General features: G+C 29.3%; 1 protein-coding gene across 1 annotated transcript; it reads left to right on the top strand.

Annotated features, from left to right (window-relative positions):
- Positions 1 to 3,276: 3,276 nt before the first annotated feature.
- LOC119683354 (major facilitator superfamily domain-containing protein 6-like) lies at positions 3,277 to 9,165 on the top strand. The gene is made up of 6 exons (XM_038097010.1): positions 3,277 to 4,006; positions 4,066 to 4,329; positions 4,385 to 4,660; positions 6,470 to 6,605; positions 6,672 to 7,859; positions 7,975 to 9,165. Exons 1-6 carry the CDS (start codon positions 3,738 to 3,740, stop codon positions 8,164 to 8,166), a joined length of 2,325 nt encoding a protein of 774 aa, XP_037952938.1. The 5' UTR covers positions 3,277 to 3,737; the 3' UTR covers positions 8,167 to 9,165.
- Positions 9,166 to 12,634: the final 3,469 nt, after the last annotated feature.

The following is a 12,634-nucleotide window of genomic DNA, read 5'->3' as shown; positions in this document are numbered from 1 at the left end:
CACTACACTCTGTTCCCGTACAACAGTATAAGTCTTATGATAGCCGTGTAGATCTATTAACTTATGCGTTGTTGTAATCCTTACTTTTTAAGCCAAAAACAATATCTAACATTTAGCTTTCTTCGTAAAATACAACGTGGAGTCTCGTAGAATAGATGGAGAAAGAGTATAAAATTGAAATAGTTTTCAAATTTTAAAAAGCAATTTATTCAATGTCTGTTTGAATTTTTTAATTCTGGAGACCAGTAGCTATACTATGCTACCATTTCCCAATATTTCTTGAACATAAGGAATATCCATACTTCAAACAAAAATTCTTTTTAAGTAAAAAAAAAACATTTCAGTATTAATTTTTTTATTTACCTATAAAAATTCCTTACAATACAAAATCAACTTAAAAAAATTAAAATAAATATTATTGCTACTTGTTTCGGTTTAAGATTAATGTAAGATTATTCAACTAAGTCATTAAAAGTAATGACAATTTGAGTTAAAAATAATCAATTAAAATATTATTTTCAAGAACTTGCGACATAATTTCACTAGCCTTTGGCAAACATCTCATATTTCAAATGACACAGTCAATGCCACCACTTAGCACTGTTCCACTAATGCCCCGCAATTAGCAGTTGCGACACATTGACATTTTCAGCGGATTATTTATTTCCGCATCTCCTCACATTCGTCAGATACCCACATTTATTCAAGTATTGTTGAGAATTGCAATGCATAAAAAAATGACAAAACAGAGAATGTAAAAATAAAAACAATTTTTTTTTTTGCGTAAAGTGGCAACCCATTTGGAATAGTTCCATGTTTTGGTTTTCGTTAAATAATATGTTGAAGTGAAAGGATTTGAGATTAAATCATTCGAAAAATAAATATCTGATAAAAAATATTTAATATGACTATATATATAACTGATGACAAGACATATATCGATCAGTATGATGTCTATTCAAATCAAGAATCCGTAAATGCCATACGTTGCTTAATTTAGATGCTGCGTTAGAAAATTGAGATTTGGTAAAAAAAAATATTCCTGAGACTGTCACAGTCAATTATGCGTAATTTTGATTTAGTCGATTCCGTTTTGGTAATCTCGTTCAAAGTGATCGAAAATGCACTAAGCACTTTAACCACAAAGCCCAATTGTCGAAAATGTCAATAAAATTATGGAAATTGTTGAGTACGACCAGTGTGAGTCATGTAAGCACTGTTTCGATTGCCCAAGACCTAAGTATTGCACAAGAAATCGTTTGGTACCATTTGAATAAAGTTGGATACAAAAAGAACCACGATATATAGGTGCCGCATTAGTAACTGCAAAAAAAAGCTCATGGACCGAATTTTCATCTGTGAATCGCTGCTGAATTGATACAAAATTGATCCATATCTGATACGGTTGGTGACCGAAAAGTGATGGAAAGTGACTGGTAATCACTTACGACAACGTCAAACGAAAACTTTCGTGGTGTAATTACGGTGAATTGGCTGAAACGGTGACCAAGCTAAGATTGATGAGCAAGGAAGTTTTGCTGTGTATTTGGAGGAATTGGCATGCAATTATATACTATGAGCTACTTCCTTACAACAAAATTCTTAACTCGGAACTGTATTGCCAACTGGAACAATTGCATTGTCTGAATGAAGTAATCGCCCAGAAAAGGTCATATTTTGGAAATATAAGAGGAATTGTGTTTGTGTTCCATTAGGATAACGCCAGGCCACACTCATGATAATGACTCGCCAAAAACTCCGGAAGCTTGTTTGAAAAGTTCTTATGTATGCACCTTATAGTCCAAACATGGCACCAAGTGATTATCATCTACTCTTGTCCATAACAAACGATTTTTCTGGTGCAAAATTCGCTTCAAGAGAGGCTTGTGAAGTTAAACTGTCTCTATTTTTTTCCAATAGGGTCGTGGACTTCTTTGAGAGAGGCATAATGAAATTAGCTTCATAATGCCAATATTTGACTTAAATCAGTTTATTCTACCTATGATAAGATTTCAATTTTACGCATATATAATGGATTCTCTTTACTATACCTATTATTTTCACTAATAGGTTCTAATCCTTTTAAATTAAAATTTAATACACATATGAATGGGAAAACATTGGCCTACTAATTACTGTAGAGCGTGCTATTATATAAAAAAAGATAATTTCTTCTATTGATTCTATGATAATCTTTATTGTCATAAGTAATTTTCATATAATTATTTTAATAAAATTCTCTTATAATTAAAATATAATAAATGTTGGCTTTTAAACGTTTGAATTGCTGTTCAGATTGAGTGCGAACTGACTTTTAAGATTTATGAATAATATCTAATCTTATCAAAATTAAGATAATAGATTAATTAAAACTCAAATCATGAAATCTTGTAATCTAATTAATGTGACTTTAACTTTGAAACCCTGAGAGATTTTTGTATCATAAATTCTTAAATTTGCACTTTTACCTTCAGTTTTAGTCAAATTTACTCATATTATTTATTATTATTTTATTCAATACTCTATTAGGAGCTTAAGGATACAATAAATGATTTTCAACTATCTATATTTTGCGAAATTTGTCAAAATTAGTTAAACGATTTGCCAGTTTTAGTATTAATTGTTCTTCGCCATGTTGTCGTTGTCCTGCCTCTACGCCGGATTCCCTGAGGATTACATGTTAGTGCTACATAAAGCTTACGCAGAAGGTGGCTTATTCACCTATATTTTTACTTTTAAATTTCAACATGAATAGACGTTTGGTTAGTTTACCTCCAGAGTTCTTCATTTGATATCGTTCTTGGCCACCACATTTACTCATATATTATATAAAATCGTTAAACAAGTCTTGATATAATGATATATAAAATATATTTTACAATATGAATTTCTCTAACATACTTTAGTAAATATGAACTAATTGAATATTATTACAGCACTAAATAAAATAATAAGACATCTAAATAAATAATGTTACTTATAAATCCAATAAAACTTATTATTAAGAAATTAAAAAATTATACCTTTATGACTTTATATATAAAGTTATTTTAGCTATTACTGATGAAGTCTTCCTTATACTAACAAAAAGTAAAAAAAAAACATAAAAATTAATATTTACAATATAGCGATTATTCTTTCGATTATGAAGTAATCTTCAATATAAACAATATGTAATAAGTACATAATACTTCCTTTTTAACCTCTCGAATTACACTTTGGGATACAAGAAAATAATGTACTTCTTCATGATTTTCCTCATTATTTCAGATACAATACAAAGCAGCAGCAAGGCGGAAATGTTACTGATTAAAACTTCCTGAGAACAAAGGCAGTTTAACAAAAGGACACTTTAATGTGCACAAAAATAGAGACAAAGTAAAGCCTAACAATAACGCAAAAAAAAAAAAAAATATAGCGGAAGTGTAACAAAGGACGCCATTAATAACTGGTGTCATTCGATTCCGGAACAGAAAAACTGCAAATTTAACGGCTCACCCAACTTTCAGCCAAACCAGCTGAGGCGGCAATAAAAAGTGGCAAAAGACAATTAATTGTTTGTCATAGTCGCCTGGTTTCCAAGGACTCTAAAGTAGCATCATTATAATCAGAGGCAGCAATAACAGAAACAATCTACCAAAAGTTGAAACAATAACTCCATTCAGCGTCTATTGTTTATATTAAAATAATTGTTTCAACAAACTTTCACAGTTTAGTCGGCTTTTAAATAGAGTAACATGGCACAATACGGTGGAGCGGCGAATCCATTTGGTGCACCTAGTGGTGGCGGCGGTGGTGGTTATGAACAACAACAGCAAGGCTATGGTGGTTATGGGCAACAAACAGGTGGCTACGATCAAGGTGGAGGTTATATGCAAGATACTGGTTATGGACAAAACACAGCTGCTGGCTATGGTGGCGGCATGCCATCTGCTGGTGGTGCACAATCATATGCTGCACGACCACGTGTTGATGTGGAGGCTAGTGGTGAAGTGGATCCCACATTGTAAGTCTAACTATAAAATGTAATGCATTAATCATAAATAAAATTTGATTTTATTTAAGATACCCGGAAGCTAAGGAGTCAACGCACAAAATTCGTGGACATGCTGATATACTTGAAAAGTTTTTTGGTCCCACAGAGCATGAACTCATTCCTGTCAAAAGTTTTTATTTTTTCTTTTATGCTGCATTTGGTTCACTATTTCCTTTGATGGGTGTTTATTTCAAGCAAATGGGCATGAATCCTGGTCAGTGCGGTATTCTAATTGGTATGCGTCCATTTGTAGAATTTTTATCAGCCCCATTTTGGGGCTCATATGCGGATAGGTAAACATTTTCTTAGAACTCTATAACTAATTTATAATGACATGAATTTCCACAGATGTCGACAAGGAAAGAAGTTGTTATTGGCTTCTCTAGCATCCTGGGTACTGTTTACTATACCACTAAGTTTTATCAGACCAGAAGCGGTGAAATGCATTGAACGCGTAAATGAAACGGATTTTGTACTCACATATACACGAACTAAACGAGATCTTTCTGCTTTCGAAATGGTAGATTTCAATGATGAGAATGTAGACAATTTCTACAAAAATGCAATACTTCTTCCACTTGGTACAATGCCAGCCGATGAAGCTATTGAGGAATCGCATAGTAGGTGAGTGCAATATAATTGAAAAAAGTCAAAAAATTTTTAGAAATCAAAGGATATTATATATCGTTATATAAAAAAAGAATTTGAAAAAGGATAAATTTATATTATATATTTATATTTATTGAGAATGTATAATATTTTTATAATATATTATATATAAATGTATAGTTTATATATAATATAGTTTGTATATAAAGTTTATATAGTTTTATATAGTTTTCTATGTACCATATATATATACAATAATTTCTGAAAACTCACTATAAGAAAGAATTACGTTTCCACCAACTGGCACCATTATTTAGTAGGTCCATCATAGTCATAATTGTGGTACAACTTTTTTAAACTGGTGTTTTAAAAATTTAAGCACTCTCTTAAAAATTTTCCTTCTCTAAGTCTCCAAAGATATTTGTTTGGGTATATATATAGATACGTGTTTTTTACTATTCTTTCAAAAAGGGAGAGTAAAATTTTTTACTTTGGGTTATATGTCAACATAATGTTTTCCTTTTCCGATTAACTTTTCTGACTTCATTATTGTATCGCATAATACAAAGAGTTCTTAAGATATCTATTACGCTCCTTATTATCTTTTCATTGGACGAGAACTTTCGCTTTCTGCCACGAATTATCATCTTCAAAACTTAAAATATAATTCAATTTACAACATAATTCGATTCACAATATAAAAGTGTTATAATTCTTATTTACTTTTGCCGTTTGTCATAAATTTTCATCTTCAGGATTTAAAATATAATTTAATTTATAACAAAAATATGTTACAATTCTCATTTACTTTTAAGTGTCTGTGCAATATTTATTTCATGTAATTATTAGTAGAAGTATATTTAATTCATATAAATACTGGTATACATGGATATTGCGCTGTAGATGCGAAATTGTTTACAGGAATAGATCATGGTTTTTTTTTTACACTACTATCTGTTTGCAAAAGTCTACCCTGTTTAAGCTGCTTTGAAAGAATTTAGAAACATTTCATCGGTTACGTTTTAATTGTGGTTTAGTAGATATGACATTTAAAGAGTGCATAAACATTATCAGCAATATTTTTTGATTGAAATCAAAATTGATTTTTTTTGTTATTTTTGTAAGTAGTGATAGATTATAATGTGCAGAATAGTATTTCATACTTTTATAAACACTTTCGCATAACTGTCACACTTCCCATGTATAAACGTGAGTTTCTAAAGTTCGAATTTTTAGAGAATCTTGTGTCTAGACGTCCAGTAGCTAATTAAACTATTATATTCAAAAACTGGAGTTCTGAAATCGTATCTCTGTGGCTATCATGAACCATAACTAATCATTTCTGTAGTTGCGAAATGATTCAAAGCCCTTTACTAACAGGGCTTTGAAACAGAATTTTTTCCGTTCCGGTTCAAAATAAAAAAAAAATATAAATCGGTTCGGTTCCGGTTTTCACTCCGGCAAAAATATTGGTTTTTTTTGGTTAACGGTTCAGTTCCGCTTCGAAATCATGTTCACTATATTGTCATTAGTAGATTGCCTACCACAATACGTAAACCTACCAAATATGTAGTGATGGCATAACATAATTTTTAATTAATTGAATAACCCTTGAAATAGTGTACAGAAATATTTTTAGTTAACATTTGTCCATTTTTGTGTCTATTATGAAAATATTGTAAAAACCTACCAATATCAACAGTTATATTTCTAAGTAAGCGTTCGGCTTAAAATATCGAAGATTAGACAGATTAATAGAAGAAGTTATAACTTTTATCACAAAAAGTTTAAAATAATTTGTCAACTAAACCATTAACATTTTAGACGCAAACGCTCGATTTTACCTCGTCTAGATGCCGGTATTTCTCCAATTCATATAACATTTGCCAGCAATTACGACGAAAAGCAACATCGAGATTACGTTACTCCAATATTTTCATCAATGGTTTATCGCACACCAGTAAGTAACATGACAAATAAATAAATCAACTGATCAAACATATATAACACTTTGTTTCATTCACAGGATATTCAAAAGGCTTTCTTTCTTTTACTCTTGGTTATATTGATTGGAGAGTTCTTTAGTGCGCCGGCCATAACGTTAGCTGATTCTGCTGTCATAACGCTACTAGGTGAAGATGCTGATAAATATGGTCATCAACGTATGTTTGGATCCTTAGGCTGGGGTATATCAATGTTTATTGTTGGTATAGCGTTGGATCACTCCACATCATTTTCACATCATCCTTGTGGTGCTGGACATATGGAAAAGAACTATAATATTTGCTTTCTTATATTTACCGTCCTTATGGTTTGCGCCTATATATCGGCTGCTAAAATCACATTCAAATACGATCCACTCGATTTGGTTGAAAAACCTGCTGAAGATATAATTGATCCAAATAAAAAAGCAGAAGAGGAATCAATGAACCAATTAGCAGCGCAATTAAATCTGCCATCATTAGCAGTTGGCAGTGGCAGTACTGGTACTGGTGGTGGAGGTGCTAGTTTTTTAAAACCACCTACTGCTGGTCAATCGGATATAGGTGCAGAGTCCAAAATATTTGCACAAACTACGAAAGAAATGCCAGAATGGATGACTGTATTAATGCATTTCAGAGATTTGAAAACAGCGTCATTTTTATTTGTTGCCTGGTTTATGGGATTTGGTATTGGTTTAATATTCACATTCCTCTTTTGGCATTTACAAGATTTTGGTGGCACTCCCACTTTGTTTGGTATTGCATCGGTTATAAATCACGTGTCAGAAATTTTTGCATATTTCTTCAGTTTTCGTTTGATACAACAAGTTGGACACATAAAAGTCTTGTGTTTGGGTTTGATGGCCAATGTTTTGCGTTTCCTGTATATTTCGTACACAACAAATCCATGGATGGTATTACCATTTGAGTTAATGCAAGGAATAACGCATGCTGCGGTTTGGGCTGCTGCTTGTTCATATATAGCCCACAACACACCTAAACATTTGAGATCCTCATCACAAGGTGTTTTACAGGGTATTCATCATGGTTTGGGACGAGGATGTGGTGCCATTATTGGCGGTATGTTTGTGACATATTACGGTACAACAGCTACATTCCGTTGGTACGGTATTTGCTGTTTATTTGTGCTCGGGTTCTTCATATTTGTTAATTTCTATCGGAAGGAGCAAGGATTTATATCGGAGCTGCCTCAAACTGAGGACCCACATCAAGTAAGTGTTAATGGATGATATAAGAAAATTAAAGTAGGCAAACAAATAGAAATATAATTTAATTTTTTAATAATTGTTTGAAAATCAATTAGTAAAAAATATGTAATTTTTATAGGTGGCTGAGGAAACTTCACATTTGGCACCACATGGAGTACCTAGCAATCCTATTCCTCGCGCGCTCTCAAATACACGCCTCAACGAAATGAATCCTAATGGTGGTACAGGAAATACTTATGGTACTTATCAAACTACTGGTGGTAATTTGGACATTCCTGGCGGTAACGTACATAATCCATTTGCGCAGTAAGTTGAATACTTGCGCTAAGTACAGATAAACTTGGTTTTAAAAATACAAAATTGTAAGTTTCGAGATGTTTAGTCTATAGGTATGTTGGGTTATTTCATATATTGTGAGTTTCTTGATTATTAAGAAGGAGTATGGTTAAGTGAATTAATGGAAATGATATATATATTTGTAAGCTAATTGTGGTAATATATTCTTTAATATTCAGTTTGCTTAAACTTTAGTATAATTAATAAATATTTATGCTAGATTCCAACAGGGACATATATTGGTTAATCTTTATATATAGTTGTATATAATAGAACAAGACCTGTTCATATAGTATAAATTGTGACCTTAAATTCATTATAAAATTATTTGCAGAGGTTTCTGCATTAAAAAAAATTTATTTTTGTACACATGTAGTCTCCAAATTCTGAGATCAGTTGCTCAAAGAATAACTATGCTAGAAAAGTCAAGACATATGGTATGTAGGAATAATAAGAATCTGCCTGATTCACTTTATTAATAAATAGTTTTAATAGAAATTTAGATAAAGCATACCTGCTTCCCTGAGGTAGTCAAACTAAGGGGTACCTCAGATTGCTTGTTTAGTAATAGTGCTTTCGTCCAAAGACCATTCCAAAGACCATTTTTGAGAGTGGGATATTGACTATTTTATTGCAAATAGTATAACTACTTCATTTTTTGAAAAGCGCAAAATATTCCTTGAACTAGTTCGGATCTAACCCTTACCGATCCCATCAGTTGATAAGTTGTAGTGGTTTTAATTAAACTGCTGTGGATAACTTTTAAACATTGTGTAAAACTTTAGTTACTAGTAAAAAAACATGGTTTAATCATAAAATAAGATTAATACGTCTCAAGAAAATTATATAGATATCTGTCAGTAGTGTACAACATACAAATTCGGGCAACCTTGGCGACAGCAAATACTCTGAACGACTGTAGGAAGCTGTTACTCTGAAATATGGCGATTATATGCATTAAATGATTACAAATATGCATAGATTAAAGTTTGAAGATATAGCTGTTATTAAAAAGATATCAAAATAACAAAAGGTCTGTGTTTTACAAGAATATGTAATCATAAGAAAGCTATTAACAAAATGGGTATATCATTTGTGTTTTGTTGATTAAAAGTAGTAACTCGTCGATGATTCTGGGGACTATTTAAACATATATATGAATAGTAAGAAGAATTTATTCATGCGGTATGCACGAAATATGGCTCCACTACTATACATCTTAATCAGACGCGGTAGTTAGCTGAGTATACAGTAACAAGTGATAGTCGTTCATTGGAAGTTGAACAGTATAATCATCGATTATCTGGAAAGGATAATCGTTAAGGATATAATAGGGTTATAAGGCCATGTCAATGATATAACAAAAGAAAAACGTTTTAAACGCGCAAAAAAAGAATGTTTACACTAAATTAAGAGAAATTCAAAGAATATGAATAGCATTTTGAATTGGTCTCCATCAGAGATACTCTATAAACATAGCAGAGTATTTACCATTATGATAATATATTAACTGTCTTAGAGCTGTTCGTATTATCCGCTAGTTTTGGTTTTGTAAGTTGTTATCATATTTTATTAAGAGTATCGATTATGTAGCCATAACTAAGACAATTTTGAATTCTTCTTAAAGGTTGATATATTTGTGGCTTGCTTTTATATACATGGATCTTATTTTAAGAGTGCTTCTAAAAACTAATACAAAGTTTTTATATAAAAATGTTTCATATTTTGTGTAAAATGGTCTGAAATATTATAAAATGAGTATCACATACCACTTTCATGGCATTATTCCTACAGACATGCTAGTTCTGTTCTATTTTAAATGTTCTCAATTGCTTTGTTGTGAGGTTGAAGCGAAAAATAGCGCAGCTTTATACTCGTATTACATTATATATTAATAATATATTATTATATTATCTGTTCTACTTTTCACACAATTCATTTTTATTTCTATTTATATATATGTATAAATTTTTTAATATTTTCCTCATAATTGCTTAACTATACTCCAGTCAGTATTTAAATAATTTCATTTAATTTCCAAAAATATTATTAAATAAATTTTCAAAAAAATTATTTTTGATTTTAAATACATTTTCTAGATTGTTTTAGTAAGTCCAATTGAAAAAAAAAAAAATTTTAAAGTATATTATAAATGTTTATAATTGTTATATAATATTATAATATATAAAATATACACTAAAATATTGACAGAGGAAAATAATTATGAAACAACCAGGATAAAGAAACAATCACTTAAAATATTGCAAGGAATGATTTAAAAAGCAGATTAGAAATTAATATTTTGTTATATATGACAATTGTGTATTATTAATAAAATAATAATATATAAAATATGTATGCATAAAAATAAACGAAATACCTACAATAATAAAAAATATAACTGTAAACATATCTTAAAAGTTGGCCTCAATGAATTTATTCTATTTCATTGCAAATATTATTTGTTATCAAAGAAAAAAAATATTTTTGTATAATTTAGTTAAAAATGTAAAAATTTTTACAGTGTAAACCGAATACTTCAATTGGATGTAAGAATGCACTGTAAAAATGTTTTTTTTTATTTAGTACGCTTAAACAAATATATTTTAATATATAATATATAGCAGCAATATATTTACGTATTTACATGAATAGCATATATTTTTACTAGGCAAGCATATACGCATATACATATTTATACTTAAATATTAGACAATTTGAAAATATTTAGCAATATCTGAAATAAATGATAGAATAAACCGATTATGACAGATACTGAATGTATTGAAATAGCATTAGAATTGTTTGTAATAGAAATGGTTACTCTGCACTGAAAAAAAATAATATATATATATATATATACTCGTATAGGGAATTATTAAATATATGTAAATGAATGTCTGGCCTTCATTGGCTTTTAATATACCTATTATTAATAATATGGAGATATCAATAACGAAAATCAGTAAGGGTCCGAAAGTTAGTAAAATATTGAGCATATTTTATTTATTTTTGTTTTTTGTTAACTTAAATTTTATTTTGCTAAAGACATTTTAGAATTTCTATTAGATTCATTTGGTACATGGCACAGACAGCTTGGTTCTGAAGAAGACGTACCCTACTTAGGCTCTTTATGTAGGCCAATTGTGATGAAACATTCTTTTTAATAATTTTGAAATTTTTAAAATATTTCCAATTTTTTATTTTTTGCTATATCTTTGAAGTTGTGATTTTGCAAATTTCCTTATACTATGTTCAGACACACCTTAATTTCACCAAAATCTTAATTTCATCATCGTTCCAGCGAAATTAATTTGTTTTTTTCCATACAAAATTCAGTTTTAAGGTTAGAACGAAATTATGGAAAAAGATCTTAATTTCATTGAAAGATAGGATGAAATTAAGATACTTTTCGAATGTAACTATGCCTAAGATAAATTTTCAGCAAAAGATAAAGTTGAGATAACAAAAAAGTGACATTTTTTTTAAATAAATGTCAATGACAGTTGACTTTAATATAATTGGGAAATATTTTGAAAGTATGCAAATTTTTAAATTTGACTATATAGAAAAAACTGTAACTGTTATTAATTTAAAATAGAGTGAAGAATAATAATTCACATACCTTTAATACACTAAAGCTAATAATAATACTGAATGCCATTCTTTATAGTTATAAAAATCAACTTTTAAAATTTCCCAGATACGAATGGTGTTTATAGAAAAATATACGATTTCCTTAATTAGTGCAGTATGAACACTTTCGAAATTAACTTAATTTAATTTTTACGATATTAATGAAATTGGCCGTTTGAACATAGTATTATAAACTTGCAACTACTTTATGAAATGCATTCGATTTCCAGAACTGAACATACACTAAGAAAAACATAGACATGCCCACTAGATAAAGTCACCTCTTATTTTAAAATATAAAAATTAATATTTTAATTTTAATGTGAACTTTGTTATTATTGCATTATTTTTCTTAGCCTACAAATATTTAAATATTTTTCCTAGTTTTTAATAAAATATTATATAGTGATTTATTTTTTAAATTTAATAAACAGGCAATTTGCATAAAACGAATTTTAAAAATAAATATTTTAACAAAATTTATATTTTGTGATATTAACAAAAAAAAAATAAAATAAATAAAGGTACCAAGAAACTGCAAATAAAAAGCTTTTTAATTTTTAATTATTTATATCACAATCATATCATATTTAATTAAAAAAGAAATATATATATATATATACATATATACATACACACAGTTTAAGGTTTATATAATTTGCTTATATAAATTATATAAAATAAAATTAATTGCTAATTTAATGCATTAATGAAATCAAGTAAAAATATTTATATACTATAATATATATAATTAAAAATTATTATATATAGCAAATGGGAGTAATATCTCCAATTATGTTGTACCT

The sequence above is a fragment of the Teleopsis dalmanni genome, chromosome 2 (assembly GCF_002237135.1).
Source record: "Teleopsis dalmanni isolate 2A chromosome 2, ASM223713v2, whole genome shotgun sequence".
Taxonomy (NCBI): domain Eukaryota; kingdom Metazoa; phylum Arthropoda; class Insecta; order Diptera; family Diopsidae; genus Teleopsis; species Teleopsis dalmanni.
This window is presented reverse-complemented; position numbering and strand designations above follow the sequence as displayed.

Coding starts and splice junctions, on each gene's coding strand:
- LOC119683354 (XM_038097010.1), top strand. CDS start 3,738: ATGGCACAATACGGTGGAGCGGCGAATCCATTTGGTGCACCTAGTGGT. Junction 4,330..4,384: donor TGGGGCTCATATGCGGATAG/GTAAACATTTTC, acceptor GAATTTCCACAG/ATGTCGACAAGGAAAGAAGT. Junction 4,661..6,469: donor ATTGAGGAATCGCATAGTAG/GTGAGTGCAATA, acceptor TTAACATTTTAG/ACGCAAACGCTCGATTTTAC.